The 18,029-nt window shown below is 42.4% G+C and overlaps 1 protein-coding gene across 5 annotated transcripts in view; it reads left to right on the top strand.

Annotated features, from left to right (window-relative positions):
- Positions 1-18,029, top strand: part of sorcs2 (sortilin-related VPS10 domain containing receptor 2) — a 381,906-nt gene that overhangs the window by 101,297 nt on the left and 262,580 nt on the right. For all 5 annotated transcript variants that reach the window (XM_086165424.1, XM_086165422.1, XM_086165423.1 and 2 more), the window contains exon 2: positions 6,281-6,348. In XM_086165424.1, the coding sequence (XP_086021550.1) occupies positions 6,281-6,348 (68 nt within the window). The remainder of the gene's footprint in view (positions 1-6,280; positions 6,349-18,029) is intronic.

Below are 18,029 nucleotides of genomic sequence, written 5' to 3'. Positions count from 1 at the left end.
AGCACATGTGGTGTAGACATTAATGTGACATAAGGCATGACGCATAGGGACCAAAACACCAGACACAAGCTAACTGTACAGTCTCCCATGGCTCTTGAGAGTTTTCACAGCCTCCAACTCTCAACACTCCATTAACCCCATTAACGGAAGCAGACAAAAAATGCACCGATTGCAATTTTCTTGGCCAATTCCGTTTTTCTTTGTTTGTTTTTTCCGTTATTTTCGATCCTCTTCGGACTTGCATTCTGGCGGCTTGACCGAGAGCAAAAACAAACATCTCAGTACCTTTAGAAAGACCTACAAGATCTGAAACGCTGGTCAAGGGAATCGTTTGACACGCTTAAGCTCGCCGTATGAAAACAAGATAAAGCTCTAGTCATCTCTCATCTGGACTACTGCAACTCCCTGCTTGCCGGTGCCCCAGCAGTGACCATCAGGCCTCTGGAGCTTACTCAGAAAGCGGCAGCCCGCCTGGTATTCAACCTTCTCAAATTCTCCCACACAACTCCCCTTCTTATGTCCCTTCACTGGCTCCCGGTACCCGCCCGCATCAAGTTCAAGACCCTGGTGCTCGCCTACCGGGCAGTCAATGGGACAGCCATAACTTCAGGATACGGTCACATGTCCCTACCCATCCCCTCCGATCTGCCACCTCTCGGCGACTGTCCACCCCATCACTCAGAGCCCCTGGCTGCCGATCGCACCGGTCTCGGCTCTTCTCGGTCTTGGCTCCTTGGTGGTAGAATGAACTCTCGGAAAAGGTCAGAACAGCAAGGTCGCTGCCCATCTTCTGCCGTGAGCTGAAAACCTGTTCACCAAGCACTACCCCACTAATAGCCCCCCCCCCCCCAAAAAAAATAAATAAATAAATAAATAAAAGAAATGTAGAAATGAATGTATGTATGTATATGGCTTTGAGATGGCTTTTTGTCAGAGTGGTGACTTCTGAATAACGACTACTAGTGCTTTGGACCTTTGGTTATTGAATTGCAACTTTGGAAGTCGCTTTGGATAAAAGTGTCTACTAAATGACTGTAATGGAATGTAATGTAGAGAAATAAAATCAAACTGAGATGCAGGGATTTTCAGATCACAAGCAAATAAACAATTGCATGGATAAATATTTATTCAATTGTTCCAAAGCAAGTTCCAGTTGCAGTCAGTCAATTGGAGAGTCAGGGCCTCTCGCCCAATAACAACTGGGATAGACTCCTGCACTCCTGGACCCCTTAGTCCAGGATCAGCCATATAGATAATGGATTAATGGGTGAATGAATGCAATTATTGAAATTGAAAACCTATAAAAAAGAAAACAAACCCGGGTCTTGTAATGTACTTTTCTGATCCCGGTGAAAGCAGTAACCAATCAGTTAATGGCATCTGCATCTCAAAGATGATGTACTGTTTGACGTTTCGTGTAGTGTACCAAACATCCAGGAGAGAGTCTGGTTTATGGAAAAAAATTCAAAAAAAGGTCATATTTCACATATATCCTTGAGTGCTGAAGCTGACAAAGAGCAGTAAAGAAACAGAATTTATACCTCTGGAAGTTTTACGTGGCCTCGTGTTGTATTTGGTGAGACCGAAAGACGATAATCTTGGTTTTGAAAGAACTGGCCGATCTATCTCGATTTTTTTTTTTTTTTTAATTCCAACCACAGGCTTGTGATGAAAAAACCACAGGGGCTCGAGATGAAGACCGGCCTGATAGATGTAGGACCCACCTTGGGGGAAAAGCCAGATTTGCTTTGTCTTTCCTTGATTGCCTCCTTGATTGTTGGTCCTGGCCTTGGAATCTCATAAACCGGGCGGCTTGGTGGAGGCGACGGTTTGTTTCCAGAAACATCAGATGGGTCGCAGCGGGCCAATGGCAATTGACCCGCTGCGACCAAGCCAGAACCCAAGCCGCCCGACTTGGATGGAGTCGCACAAAGGGGCTCGGTTGGTGTGTTCGGCTAAGTCCTCATCAGTGAAGGGGGCTCTCAGAACAAGACATGGCAAATGGCTCGCCGCACACTGCTCCCACACCCAGTGCGACTTTCACAAAGGCTCAACTTTGGGACGGAAGGTGCCGTCTGGGGGCATTGCCACTGTTCCGCTTTGTAGCAAACAGTTTGGGAAACTCCAGGGTTGCAAAGTTTGTTTTTCCTCGAGTGCCACAAGGCTCTTTTTGGTAGAGTTCTGAGCTGCCGAAGGTCATCCCATGTCTCCATCACACAGGACAAATCTTTGCTGTTTTAAAAAGAGAAAGAAAATATTTGCAATAGGACTAGCTTGGCCTGTACGGAAGGTCTTACAAAACCATTTTTGAACGATCGTGAACACCAACGTCAGGCATCGTACTTGCAGTGTAAAAAGGATTAAAGCATTCAGGGAAAACAATTTGACCTTCGGCCAAAGCCTCACCGATTCGGCTCAACTTGTCTCTCCAACACTGATCTGCATTTGTCGGCATTGGTTTCATTTGACTATTGAAAAATGTTGATGCCGTAATTCTCCTAGCGCAGCAAGCTTGCGGAGAAGTATAGCCATGCTGTGAAGAATCAGGGTTGTATTTAACTAGCAAATTGTGGCTTTGGAAAATGAGCAATGAGCATTTCATTTGAATCAATTTTATTTTTGTGCATTATTGTTTTTCTGGTAATTCTAAATCCATCTTATCTACACTCTAAGACAGGCGTGTCAAACTCATTTCTCATCGCGGGCCACATATGCCCTAGGTAGATGTCAAGTGGGCCGGACCATTAAAATAATAGCATACTCAGCAATAAATAACCAAAATATCATGTCTTTCCTCTGTTTTGGTGTAAAGAAGTAGAAGGATATTAGGAAAATCTTGAAATTTAATGAACAATCCTTTTACAAAACATTTCATGAAACACCTCATAATTCCTTAGACAAACGTGTAATTCACTTTTATCATTCACATGTATGCATTGCAACTGATCCCACTGATCGTACAAAGGCACAAAACTTTAACAAGTAATTGGTATTGAAAAATATAGTAATACACTTTAAGATTAAATGAGACTTTATAAAGAAAGGGATTTTTAAACCATTTACACATGTGCATATAAAATCTAAATTGAATCCCTGCTTACACTCTACAAACTAAAAAGAGTGCTATTAAATGTGTAAAGAAGAAAGTATTCACCTGTCTTGTAAATGTGTAAACTTCATCCATGAAACATGCATACACATACAATACATACTGAAAATGTATGGAGTTGCATGAACAGTAGAATTCCACCATACTCTTTTGTAGTGACGCTGCTGACTAACATTAAATTGCACATTTTTGCTGGCAATTATTGTAGCTGGCTTTTACCGCTGCTTCACTGATTCCTCGGCTATGGGTGAAAGTGGACCACAGTTTCCTCAGACCCACCAGCAATTCGTTGATCTTATCTCTTCTCAGTCGTCTTTGCAAGCTGTCATATTTTTCGCTGTATTGAGTCTCGTAGTGGCGCCGAATATTATATTCCTTAAAGACCGAAACTTGTTGCAAACACACCAAGCACAAAGGTTTCCCGCGCATCTCTGTAAATAGATAGGACGTAGTCCATTTTTCTTTGAAAATTCTACACTCTTTATCTACTTTTCTCTGTTTTGATAACGACATTTTGGCTAATGAGGGAGTAGCGGGGAGATAGAGAACAGGGTAGAAACTACGTCGTAACCAGCAGCAGGTGACGCATTGATAACATCTGCTGATTGGTCTCTCTCAGTCATGCGGATTGTCGTCTACTCTGACCAAAACAATGCGCCCCTAGCGGAAAATTATTGAATTGCATTTAATTAAAAAAAATGAATCCTTGACGTTTCTGCATTTTATCACTTTCAAATTATTCAGCGGCCCGATTGAACCTCCTTGCAGGCCACAATTGGACACCCCTGCTCCAAAATCTTATAACATTAAGATAAAACGCTCAAAGTTTGCGCCGCAACCACTGATGTGTTGTATCAAAAAATCAATGGTGAAATAAATATTTCAATTTGCATATATACTAATAGTTATTATTACTATTGTTATCACATATTTTGTAGCTTTCAGTGAAACAGTTCCTTTTTCATTTACAGTGACAGCTGACTGAACACAATAAAATGACGGAAACGGATACAGACGCCATGTTTTGGTTTGCTGCGGGTGGATGATTAAATCTATTTCCAATTTTTTATTTTATTTTATTTCAGGATTTCGAGAGGACATGAGTATTCTTTTTAACGTAACCTTCAACCGTGTTTTTTTTTTTTTCTTTTATTTAGTGCCACCTCAAGGTTTTTTCGGAGTTTGTTGCAGGTACATCAGGCAGGTTCAAATACAATTTTGTTTTCTCTGTAGAAGTTCACTGATTTTGTAACTGCAGCAACTTTTTTATACATCAGGTAGAAAAGCAGATAAACTCAGGCTTTTGTGGCTCCCGGGGTTTTTTTCTTTGGGAAACGGGTCCAAATGGCTGTTAGAGCGTTGAAGGTTGCCCACGCATTGTATCAAGATGGGTCGGGACGCATCATGGCGTGGCTCAGGAGCGGCGTCGGCCTTCATCACCGCCTTAGGGCATGACCTCTTGGCCAATGAGCTCCCCTCAGCCCAAGGGCGGGAGCCCGTCTTACTCTCGCTCCGCTTACCTCGCGCCGCAAAGCAACCTGCCAATCAAACCTCCATTGCCCGAGCCGCTACAACTGTAGTTGCGGCAGTGCAAACCCCAACAGACGCTGCTGTCAAGAATGGGAGTTCATGAAAAAAAAACACGAAAGGCAAGACCGTCTGATCCGGTGGGATTTAACAGCCAGGACCCAGCCTTTTCTGATGAATAATGCATTGCTACAATTTATTGCATTTCAATTTGATTTTTACAAATGTTGTTATGGCATTGAATCTGTCTCCCCGTACCTTCACATTTCACGTGTACATGTTGGTGTCTTCTGGATGGATTTAAGAGACAAATTGGTCGTTTCAGAGAGACAGTTTATGAGAGAGTGGCTCTAATAAGCTCTGATAGTGAACTGATTCAAGAACTCGGAATCCGACCGGTGTACACTGGTCACTCGACTGACCACGGTAGTCTGAAACCAATGTGGATTCTTGCTCTTTAAGTTCGACTGCGTAAAGCTGTGTTTAGTCCTGCTGAAGAGAAATCTGATCAAAACAGTTTTTAAAGAGGGATGTCAAACTACATATTTACATCTTTTTTTAAAATGAATGTATTCATTCATTTTCTGAATGGGTGGTGCAGTGCTGAGCGCTTCTGCCTCACAGCAAGAAGGTCCGTGATTGGGTTCCGATGGGGGACCTTTCTGTGTGGAGTTGTTCACCCTCATTCCAAACACCTGCAGGGGGTTCAGAGGAGACCCTGAATTGTCCAGGAATGTGAAAGACGGAGGGAATGGCTGTTTAGTTCTGGAGATCAGCAGTCCCCAACCTTTTTGTACCAGGGACCAGCTTTATCAATGAAAATGTTTCCATGGACCGGTTAGAGGTCGTTTTGTCCTGAAAAAGCTTTCCGGTGACTTTTGTTTCTGCCTCATTTTTTTAGGGGCTAGCGTCTTGTAGCTGAATTGTAAAATGGTGTGACAGAGTTAAGTGTGGCAGTAAGGTGAAGGCGGAAGCAGTCGTTTTTCAAAAATAAGACACAGAAGGTCTGATGAAAAAATCATTTGTACCAAGAAAGATTCTCTTTGCAGACCGGCACCAAATGATCTGCAGACCACTGATCTAGATGACGTGTAAAAGACAGTGATTTGTTTTACGTCTCTATATGTACCCCTACAACTTGCGGTACACAATATGAATGAATGTATATTTTAATTTTTATAGAGTAGAAGTTTCCTTTAATCATCCCACAGTGGGTACATTTCAATTATTTTTATTAAAAATTAATTTAATAAAAATATATTTATTAATATAATAATAAAAAATAATTATTATTGTTATTCATTATAATTGTTATTAATAATAATTAACATGAGGATACGCTGAAGCGACAGGAAACATGACCAAATTCACGGTAAAACATGAGGCCTGATTAACAACAAGAAATAGTAGTGAGCAGTTCATTCATCATCCTAGAAGCTGATGAAGAGATCTGATTTGCTTTACCGTGAGAATGCTTATATATATATAAAAGAATAATTTGATTATTTTATCCATTCAATTGTATTGTATTGTATGTTTGATGCGACTTAAAACGTACTGAAACATTGATTTTCCCTTTGGTCACCTTCTCCTTCAACTCATGCACATGTCTAATCGGTGCTCGTCTCCTGTCTTCTCTTGCAGGTCATTCTGATCCTCACTAAGTACTACCACGCCGACTCCACCAAGGTGCTGGAGAGCTCTCTGTGGAGGTAGGACTTAATATGTGCTCCCTGCGATGTTGAGCGTCTAGCTTCAGAGTCACACCGGCGTCGGGTTGGAAATGCTTCCTTTAGCCGTCAGGTCAACGAAGGTTCCGCTTTTTTTTCATCTTCAAGGAGAAAGGAGCGTTAACAGAGTACTATGACGGACAAAACATCAGCAGGCAGCTCGGAGCGAAGGGCCTCGGAGTGACGCCGGGAGGCCAGGATGGGCATCTGTTTGGGCAGATAGCATATCAGCGTGGCACAATGCATGACGATGGGCACTGGCAGTGCCAGGGAAAAGGGTCAACTCTGGCTGGCAGAGCCCACTCTATTTAGTAAAGCCATCGCTTGCCAAGACACTTGACACTTTTTTAGCCCTTGAGTGGCCGGAAGAGCGACTCCTCCATTTTGCTTAACATCGCGGCACTTTCACTTGATGGGGAATCGTCCGCTTGCGCGCGCTTTCTCGGTAAAATATTCATTTTCTCTTCATTTGCCGTCGAATGCGACTCGGCGCGGCCGCTGCTGCAATGCAGCTGAACATGACCTTAAGACAAGGTGGAGGAGACTAGAGTATACTCACATAATAATTTAAAAAATGGCTAAAATTATGCGTCTGGAAGGCATTCCCACAGAGCAAAATATGTCTGATGGTGGTACTTAATTCATGCCATTCACCTCCTTGAGATCTCCGTGACTTCAAAGCTTCAGCCTCTCATTAGCTCTGACTGCCTGTCTCCCTGGAGAAGATATGAATAATGTACATATTTTTTCTCTTTCGCATATTGATGATTTAATTGTTGCCGTGCATGAATAATGCTCCGGATTACACCGGACGGGCCGCTTGAGAAGGGAAGCGCGTGAGACCCAATGAATTGATCCCGGACTTGTATCAAGCCTCTTGCAATCCGCATCAAACCAAGAGTATTGCGAGTTGATAGATTTCCCTGCCATTAAGGATATGGAATACATGGCTTCCAGGTTAGCGAGGGGTGTGAGCAGCTTTTCTCAGCTAGCCGACACAGGCTTTGAAGTCCCCTGGCTGCAGGATGAAATGGGGGGGTTGCCGACTTTCCCAGTCGGCTGACGCAGATCAAGATGCCAGGTTATCAAACTTTTAGATCAGCAGTGGTCTCTGGAGGCTTGTCTTCTTGTCAGCTTGCGGAGGAGGGCGAAGGCTTCATGGCTGCAAAAAAAAATAAAAATAGAAAGAAGGGCCGATTCCTGGAGAAGTCTCTCAAATGAAGAATCCAAAAGCCAACACCGCACTCGGCTCTGGTCAGACGTGCATCGGTTCCAAGGTCATTTACAAGCTGCCAAAACAGGTATTGGGATTGTTTGCTAATGGCTAATAGCTAATTTCCAATGGGTTTAGTTTCTAATGTGCAGGACTCTTGCCATGATTGAAAGCCTCTCTCCTGTTCTCATTTTCAGAGTCGATGCAAGCGTGTTTTCTCTTGCCCCGCACTGCCCATTTTCTCAGATGCCGAATATGTGGTGTTCCACGCATATAAGTAGTTCTAGATAACGGCTATCATGACTTGATAGTACCAAATGGTGACAAAACGATTGTGTCATATTCAAAGCACTTTGAGGGTCTGCTTAGCAACATCTTCATCATCGGGAGCGGTGCTTGCGGCTGGTAAAAATGCAGAAAACGAACGGGGAAGCCGTTGCTGAATCGTAACGATAGATATAACGATGTTCTATATATTCATCGGAAAAAGACGTCTAAAGGTAGATGAATGCAAACAGGATGCATCTGTAAACCACCAGACTTATTTGTAAAAACTCAACCTGTCAATCAATCAGGCATATCTTGAGATGTAAGATTTAGATTCCAGTATTTTAAATTCTCTTTGTTTGGTGTGTGTTTGTCTGTGTGTGTGTGTGTGTGTGAGAGAGAGAGAGAGAGAGAGAGAGAGAGAGAGAGAGAGAGAGAGAGAGAGACAGAGAGAGCGAGAGATCAATAATTGATGATGATGAAGTGCATTGCCACGGCTGAACTGAACCCCGGCAGCGAAGGGTGTGCACCCCTGAAGTGACAGAGATACACTGGACACTTAACACTCAAATATCCTGCTGTGTTTGTGGCTGCGCTTTGTTTAACACATCTGCTCAATAACGTGTGTGTGTGTGTGTGCGTGTGCGTGTGTGTGTGTGTGTGTGTGTGTGTGTGTGTGTGTGTGTGTGTGTGTGCGCGCGCCTGCAAAGGGCCTCTCTCAGATCCTTTCCAGAGTATTTAAGGGAGTTTCCCCACCTCTCGCGTTTTTAGTGTTTATACCTGTGCTGGAAAGCCACGCCGGAGGGCGGGATGAGGCGTCTGCTATCACAGCGACCTCCTGGCTGCCAGATGTCTTGGAGAGATACCAAAATTTCCGAGGAGGCTCTTTAAAGCGGAGAGAGCCGACGGGAAAGCAACGAGAAGGAAACTTACAAGAGGGGAAGCATAATGAAATTAGATAAAATAAATACATTGAACTATAAATATAAAAGATATCATATAATATCTTTGTGAAAATCAAATAAATTGATAAAATTTAATAACATAACTATATATAACATAAGAGTCAAAATAAAATATGATGAATTAATTAAAATAAGATAAAATTACATAGAATCACATCAATATATACCATGACAGAGAACACAAGAGCGATGTTAAAATAAGATAATTACTTGAATAAAAAATGAGATACCGCAACATGATATTACAAGAATGAATAAAAAATGGATAACAAATAAATGAAATACTGTCAGGAAAATTTTATGTCCGTTCCGCTCTCCTTTTTGTGCTAATTTGGCCTTTGGCCCTGTCATTAAGTGTGTTTTATTCGAGCGAAGGTTTTCTGATGGCGCCGTGTTCACACCAAAGTATTTTGTCGAAATTGATCGGAAAATAGCAGTCGATGCGTTGCTGGGTTTATGGGATGTCTTGTTGATTGCTGTCACATATCGGCTTGTGTTGTTCAGTTTGGATAGTTTTCATAGTAATCTGAAATACTTTATTGATCCTGGAGGAAATTGTGTGAGAGTAGATGCGCCACACAGAAAAAAAATAAATAAAATGAGATCAACAGAAATAAATAAAGATGATAGAATATAAGTGGTGTCAGGGTTTAAGATGAATAAGTCACCGGAGCAAAAAACACCCAGATAGATGGCGAGGCGAGATGAGATATTGTGATGTTATTACAAGACTGGGTTAAACCATCTGATGGCCGCAGGCAGGAAGGACCTCCTTTGACGCTCGGAAATGTTTATTTTACTTATTTTCCCCTTGTGGGCGTCGCAGTGGTGCTGTGCTTGGCACCTACGCCTCACAGAATAGGCAATCAATAAGTGAATGATTTTTAATTTTTTTAGAATTTCACTGTGAGATATATATATGTGATTGTTATTATCCACTGCTCTGGTTCATTCAGTGCACTTAGAAACTAATTTCTAAGGTCATGTATTGTGAAGTTACTGCTTTATTAACCTAATCAATCATTTCTATCCACTTAGGTTTTTGGTCCTCGCATTTTTTCTTTCAACGTTTATTATATTTCAGTTGCCATAAAGGCACTAAAATGAAGAATGAATGACTGAATGATTTTTTCATGGTTCAGGTAATTTAATCATTGTGAAAAATGGTACCTAATTTCACAATGATCACAATGCTCTACCCTGTTTTATATTGTTTTAACTGTTTTGGCTTGAAATTATTTCATATATTTATATTTTTTTTAATCGTAGATTAGAATACATATCCTTGAAAAAAAAAAAAATTCAGAGGGAATTTGACAGTATTGTAGAAAAAACTTTAATGAAGGGCACTGTTTGGCACTGGAGGTTCAATTCCGACTTCTGTGTGGAGTTGGCATCTTCTGGTTTCCTCCAAGTTCTCCAGATTTCCTCCAAAAAAACTCCAACTCTAGATGGGTGCTAAAAGGAATAGTCTAGAATACTCTTCATTTTATGAGAGGGTTGCTTACTTGTTATATTTTAATATAATAATACAACGTTTGTGGCTTATTCTTTCAAATACTTTCCGTCACAAGTTTAGGTCCGCAACATTTGGATACGATGTAGGCCACAGCCTTAGTTACTGTGGTTGGTGTTTGGGACGGCGTGTTACGAACGAGAAAATCAGGCGACGGTTTCCGAGTTCCCGGGGCGGCAGATGGCGGACGAAGTGGAAGGCTGAAAATGAACACCCGCAGAGATGCCAATGTGCGGCTGGCCTCGAAGATATGCTAATAAGAGATTTGTCTAGCCTGATACGGTCGCTCAATCGTCTGGTCCAAAACCACCGCCTTAAACGCAGATCAAATTAGGATAGTGCATCAGAGTAAATAGAGTGAAAGGTGTTTCGTGGATTAGAGGATTTCGACGGCGCTTTTCGGAAAGCCGCGCTGTCTGCGGGCTGACATAAGGCATCTTGAGACTGTGCCGCTCCAAATATAGCCGTCGAATACACAGTAAACCTTCTGCACTCTGCAGGCTGCAAGGACCAGATGTGCAAGTATTTCATTTGATCTCATTTGTTTTGATTTTTATGCAATACGTCTGATCCGAAGACAATATCCTTGGTGCTTTTAGATAGAATGTGGAAAAAAACGAATATTAAAATCAATTGTTAACATTATTTTAATTTGGGAATATTTTAGAATATTTTCAAATGAAGAAAAATTCTCATCCTCCTTTCTTCTTCTTCTTCTCATCATTATTGTTACTATTCTGTACTTGAATTGAGTGTGCTAATATCCGATGTTTCCATGCTAGGCAGTCTAAAAATATAAATTCTTGAAATCCGCACGACCTCAGGCATCCTTCCAGGATCCATTTGGTCGGACAGTAATTATGCTCTCATAAACAGGGTGTTGGTGTGGAACTCGGGATTATTCATAATTCATTCCTTCTTCACGCATCTTTTGAAGAGGCGTTGGGGGGCTGGAAGGCTTCTCACTGGGGGGGTGGAAGGCCGCGCTGCTCCATTATGGATGAAGAGTTTGTCTGACAGGACTGCACTTCCTTGTACAGCAGTTCGACGACACCGCGTTCCAACATGCACGAACACGTCTGCTCACCGTGTGGAAATTACAGATGCGATGAGTGCTCACACAAAATACGGTGATTGCCCGATACATTTTAATAATCATATCCGTCATAACACCAGGAGCCACTGCACTGTCCATGAATCTGATATGGCAACGCAAGCATTGATACAGATAATAAGAGACATACAATAATGCAGAATTGTGTTGTAACATTGATCATTTCTCCATGGTAATCAGATTAATCACATTATTGGTTTAGAGACACACCTATGTATGATGGTAAATTTGGTGAATAATTGTTAATGGGGACAAAAAAGGTGGGTTGTTACTGGTTTGTTTGAGACATTATTGTTTCTTAACTCAACCCAGTTTGGGTCTTTTTGATGTGGTTGATGTATAATCGTACTGAATTACAAAAAAAAATCCGCAAGTTGCATCACTGCGAGTGATAGCTTGCCATGATACCATGATGTTATCCTCTGTAGGATTTCGTGGGGTATCTCTGATTTCAACATGCTCCAAGTGGGAGGACCCACAGTTTGTCACGAAAACAGGTTGAAAGATATATTCATCCTCGCTTAGGGTTGCAGGAGGCTGGAGACTGGATTAGTAGATCTCACACCCATTACCAGACACTTCTTGCAGACTTCAGAGTGCCATTTTTAAGAACTACGGTGGTCACTGGTCGGCTGTTTTCTTGTGACACCATGGATAGAAGCAGTGGTAATTGAACCAATGAAGATTTCCAAGCTCTTCTGGCCTAAAATAAATCTAGAGTAAGCTAACGGCTAATGGGGTTCCTCACCTAAGCTAGCGGCTAACGGGGGGTTAAGTAGGGCAGGGAGAAAATAACACTTCAATCTTCAAAAACACTTCAATGAAGGAGAGGATAAAATAACAAACTACCCTTTCTCTATCATCACATATCATAAACAGTGATCCTAGATGTCCAATTGGGGGATTATTCTTGTCTTATTGTGGAAATCCCTTCAAAGGCCCATTCATGCTCACAATACGTATGTAAAGAGGTACATCTCTTTCTAATGTTGTCAAAGCTGACGCCCAATTACTTTCCACGTTGGGTTCTCCAGTTCAGTTTTTAGATACTAACAAATAGCTGGTGATAATGGACATTCTAAGAGAGAGTCATGAAAAGACTGTGCGGCAGTCATGAAACACATCGTGTTCTTCTTGCCAGCTATATCGACACTCGCTTCTTCTATTGTCTGGTTCTTCGCGGTTCTCTTGTGCGTTAGGCAACACGTCCGTGAACTCCCTGAAAATTTAAAGGAAGAGGAGGAGCGCACTCGGGCCTTGGTGGACTGTCCAAATTGCGAAAGAGAAGAAAGAAAGTTTCAAGACATTTGGATTGAATTGGACTCGGGATGTCAGGAGGAAAACTTACTTTTTCTATCCAACTCCATTCAGTTGCTGGTGTCTGTAAACAGATTCTACACGTATTGAGGTGTTAGATAGGATTAAATCCCAACCAACCAAACCCAAAAGCCTTTAGACTTGATCTTCTTCTTCTTCTTCTTCTTCTTCTTCTTCTTCTTCTTCTTCTTCTTCTTCTTCTTCTTCTTCTTTAGGCAGGTTCATGAAAGTGCAAAGGCTTCAGGATGTATATGTTCGGGGATCATGAAGAACAAAAAAAAAACACAGGTAGAAACAAAGAAATCGATGTGCCGCTCGAGTGCTGGATAATTCATGGTGTTCGGGTTGAGCAGAGGGTGTGTCCACCTGCAAACTCTTGTTTTTTTGGTGTAGTTTTGTGGTAGGATTCAATTCAAAAAACTTTGTCCCCAGGGGGCAATGAGGCAAGGCGAGCAGGCATAACAGTGACTTTTGACCATACAGTGTCAGTGCTCTGCAGATGGCTTCTGTTCTGGAGGCTGGTCTAGTGAAACCAGCAGATTATAGAGCAGGAAATGATGTTCTCAATTAATGAGCGAGAAACAGTCCAGAGAGTGCTCTTTCTTACCTCAAGGAATTGAGCTTCCTTTAGGGGCGCTTTCTTTGCTGAGCATTTCCTCAGTGTTGGTGAAAGACGTTGTTTCCATGTCTCCTGGTAAAGCCTTGCTCTTGTTCTACTCTTTCCCTTCCCTTTTCTTGTTACCTTGTTTGTGATGAGGTCAGATGAGTCCTCGCCAAGTATCTCTTCAGGAATTGTGTATCCCAGTAAACATCCTGTTGTGAATAAAGTTCCATATAAAGTCCACTTGCAGCAAAGCGTCCCTGCAGTAGGTGATCCGCAGGTCATCAGGAAAGTGGACCCTTTGGTGGTTACCAACTCCATGAAAAGCAAAAACTTTTAGGTTCGTGAGTGAAGATATTGACTGGAATAATCTGGTAAGGTCAGCGATCAGGCTGAGTCACAGGGTTTGTAGAGAGGCTAGATGCAAATGCTAGTGAGCGCCGAGTTAGTTAAAGAGTTTAAAAGTAAAAAATATAGTTCTATGTACCAAGTACACATCATGGACAACATACATCAGTTACTGACACGGAAGCTTAAATGAAAAATATCTAAAATAAAATCTAAAACCACTCTACAAAATGACTGGAACAGAAAATGCATGAAGAGTCAACTTTCACCACCTTAGGTGATGGTTATCTGTCATAGCTTTGAGTAGAAAGCGATGCAACGCATTTGTGTGTGAAGGACAGGATTCTGACACACCCGAGGGTTGCTGGTGGTGCTCGACGCTGCATCATTGTCACAGCATCGGATGTATTTTTCAACTGCGCCTCTGAAGGAGTCCCAGTGGTTCACCTTCTCCTCCATGTTTCTCTGGAATGATCACCTTTGCCCCACTGGTGTAGAGCTGCCTTGTATGTGGCCCATTTAATGCATATGCTTGATGTAACGCGTCCTTACAAAAAAAAAAAATAGGGATCCACAAACCTGAGAGGACATTAAGATATCTCAACCGCCGAGGTTTGAGGATAAGTGGGTTTCTTATGAAGATCTTTTTCAACTCCTTAAATGAGCAAGGGTTCTCTCAACATGGCTGTGAGAGCACTCCCATCCAGGGCTCCTCTGTCAGGGCTGAGCCTTCCTTAATTCACCGATACCATATCCTTAAGTAGCAGAATAACAAAATATTTTATTGCAGCACCCGCCCCCCCCAAAAAAGAAATCAACAATAAAAAATAATAAATGGAATAAAAAAAACAAAATAATATCAAATAAAATTGAACAAAATAAACAACATATCAAATAACATAAAAAAAAAATCCATACGCAAACTCATCCAGGAATGTGACAGATGTGCTCATGTACAGTCCCATCTCTACCTGCCACGGAGCAGGTTGGAGTTTTCAGCACAAGTTACCATGGCGACATGTCCCGCTGACCTTTTCCCTGTTTTATTTTGATAACGGAGACTCCAGAGGGAACCCAGGAGTGACTCGCTGACCCATCCATCCTGCTACCTGATAATGGGTTTGGGTCAAAGCTCATGGATGATGGAACCAGATACCCTGGATGCTGGAAGCCCCCCACCATTTCCTTTTTTATATCCAGGCCAGGTCTTTCCCCTGTCATCTATCACTATCAATAATCTCCTATCTACTTCTATATTATAGAAATGTTAATTAAGAAGGAGGGAACGTGGTTATGCTTCTTTTTTTCTAAAGGCAACTCAAACACACACTATCACACACACAGGAGCTGTGAGGGTTAGACGCCTTGCTCCAATTAACTCCCTCTGGGAATGTTGAAGGGCTGGAAGAGCTGGTAGAGATAGAAGAGCTGTCCATCACCCCTTTGCCCGGAGGATCAAAGCATTTGACCCATGAAATTTTGGTTGGATCATTTTTTCCATTTATTATTTTTTTCCTCTGTGAACTACTGGTTAACTATGTTATTTCCTTCCCTTCAATGAAAGTGATACTTGGCTGAATACATGCAGTAGTTTATGCCAGGGGCTACAGTACATCCGCAAAATGGCGACCATATTTTTATTTTAGTATTTATTGTTGTCCTAATATTTTTTTCGTCTTTCTTTATGTACCGGATTGAAGATTAAGATGGCGGCCTGCAGTTGTGAAGCTTCTCCCTTGGCTTATCATGTCGAGAAGTTGAACTTTGTCTATGATGGTTAGCATCTTCCTCTGGCACCCAGGTTAAGTGGCAGATACCTAAGGAGGTGCGGAATATTTGGGTGTCACAATCGGGGTTGAAATAAATTAAAAACTTTCACGGATAATTCACACAAATGCAATACAGCGGAGTAGCAGCAAGAGTAGCAATCGCATGTGTAGATGTGAAACAGACAAAGTGAGATGCCAGATGCAGAGAATGATGCTATGCTTGCTGAGCCAATCAGAGCCCAGCATACCGAACACTGTTCTCTGGTTGGTTGTCACCAAAAATAATCAAGATAATAAAGTAGAAATACATTTATACCACAAAAATGGCAAAAAAATCTGCAATATAAAATTAGATGAAAAAAGGAAAAACCTACAGTGACACAGTGAGACCGTGAAAGTTGAACCGAAATAAGGTGACAGACAAGTATGTATATGAAGCATACGACAGGGTGCTGAGAGAGGAACTACGGCATTATATGAGGAAGTCTTGAGTGGCAGAGAAGTATGTTAGAGTGGTGCAGGACATGTATGCTGGTTGTGAGACAGTGGTGAGATCTGCTCTAAGTGTGACAAAGAAGTTCAAGGTGGAGGTGGGACTCCATCAGGGATCAGCTCTGAGCCCCTTCTTGTGTGCATTGGTGATGGACAGGTGGACAGATGAGGTTAGAGAGGAATCTCCATGGACCATGATGTTTGCAGATGACATTGTGATCTGTAGTGAGAGCTCGGAGCACATGGAGGAACATCTAGAGAGGTGGAGGTATGCTCTGGAAAGGAGTCGAATGACGGTTAGTCGCAGCAAGACAAAATACATGTGTATGAGAAGGACCCAAGTGGAAGGTGGGGCTACAGGTGAGGCTACAGTGAGTGAAAATAAAGAAGGTGCAGGAGTTCTTGTCGAAATATTCTTGTCATGGCAACTGTACTTGAGTTTCTTCACTGGAAGACATTTCACCCCTCATCCAAGAGGCTTTCTTCAGTTCTTCAGAACTGAAGAATATGAACTGAAGAGGTGAGGTGAGGAAACAGTTTCAGGAGATAGAAGACTGAAAAGAAAAGTGGAGAAGATGGAGGTAAAGCAGCCATGTTGTTTGGTTTAGAGACACTGAAGCAGAGCTTGGGGCAGTAGAGATGAAGATGTGGAGGTTCTCTCTGGGAGTGATGAGGATGGATAGAATCAGGAATGAGTCCATCACAGGGACAACACATGTTAGATGTTTTGGAGAGAAGGTCAGAGAGGCCAGTATGGTATATATGTTTATATATATATTACCGTTTCTATTATTCCGAGATGAGTTTCTCTGACAAAGAACGCGGCTCCGCCCCAAAGACAGAAGAAGCCGATAAGAGCTGCCGGCTCGGGTGTCCAGCAGACGTCAAGCTCACCAGATCACTCCTGACAGCCGTAACGGGAAAGGGGTGTGATGCAACCCAGTCCAGTGGACACTGTCAGGACGGATTTACTTATTCTTTGCGTCGATTGTACCGGCTTCGCTCTCACGGCACAGACCGCACAATTACTCAATACGATTGACGGTTTAGGTCAAAAACCGTTGCGGTGATAAGAATCGTTGGCTATGATTTGTTAATTTTTTGTCATATTTATTCTATCCAAAGCCAAAATATGAAAGGGTTGTGTTTAGGTGTGTGTGCTGCCATATGCCTTAGCGCATGGATGGGGATTGTACTTTTTTTTTTTATACCGTGGCTGAACAAGGCCATGTGCGAGGGCCATCTGGCAGACGTTTTCCATTTCCTCAAACATTCTTCCTGTAACAAAGAACACAACCCCGCAACTGCAAACAGCTGGAGGAGGGTTTCTCTTGGATTTGCCTCCCGACTAAAGTGCAAGGAAACAATAATTGGCAGAGATTTCACGGCTGGACTGTCTTTCCCGTCATCTACCTCCTCGTCCTCGTGCACACTGGAACAAACGTGATAATTATGTGTGATTACTCTTTGAGGAATTACATCGTCTGCAGTCGTCTGGCAGGTAAAAGTGATTTCTTACACCTTGTTTATTAACAGATTAGCTGGCGCCATGCTTCAGCTAGACAAGGGCATGGACCCCCCGGCGGGGAGGCGGCGCTCTTTGCATAAACTTTGCCCGTGCGCTGTTGCTGATTTGATTGTTTTTCCTTTGGTTCAACAGATAAGTCTAGTGCAATTCTGCCATTTAGGCTTTGTCTGTTTCTTAACAAGTTTTTGCAGGATTGCTACACCAATGGGAAAATTTCACTCACTTACTTAAAAAGGAAAATCCCCCAAATCTGGAATTTTAATCAGCGATTTGTTTACGACACTAGCTGTTTTGGCACTGTAGGAACTTCTTGAAGGAGCTTTCCATGCATTTGGACAGTATAGGAACTAAGAGGTAGGACCTCAGTTCCTAGAATCATTTTAGCTCCATTCATGGATCCGTAGGATTTCCGTAAATGATTGGTGGAGCTCATGAGCCGGTCCCTTCTGCGGTTCCCTTCTCCCTGTGGGAAGGCAAAAGGGTTTCCCTGGAAGAGGCTACTCCCTGGATCCAAATTTGAGCTGCCTAGTTCT

Source organism: Fistularia commersonii, chromosome 19, assembly GCF_037954325.1.
Source record: "Fistularia commersonii isolate RoL2024-O1a breed Wild chromosome 19, RoL_Fcom_v1.0, whole genome shotgun sequence".
In the NCBI taxonomy this organism is placed as follows: Eukaryota; Metazoa; Chordata; class Actinopteri; order Syngnathiformes; family Fistulariidae; genus Fistularia; species Fistularia commersonii.
The sequence above is the reverse complement of the archived record's forward strand: the minus strand, read 5'-3'. Positions and strand labels throughout refer to the sequence as shown.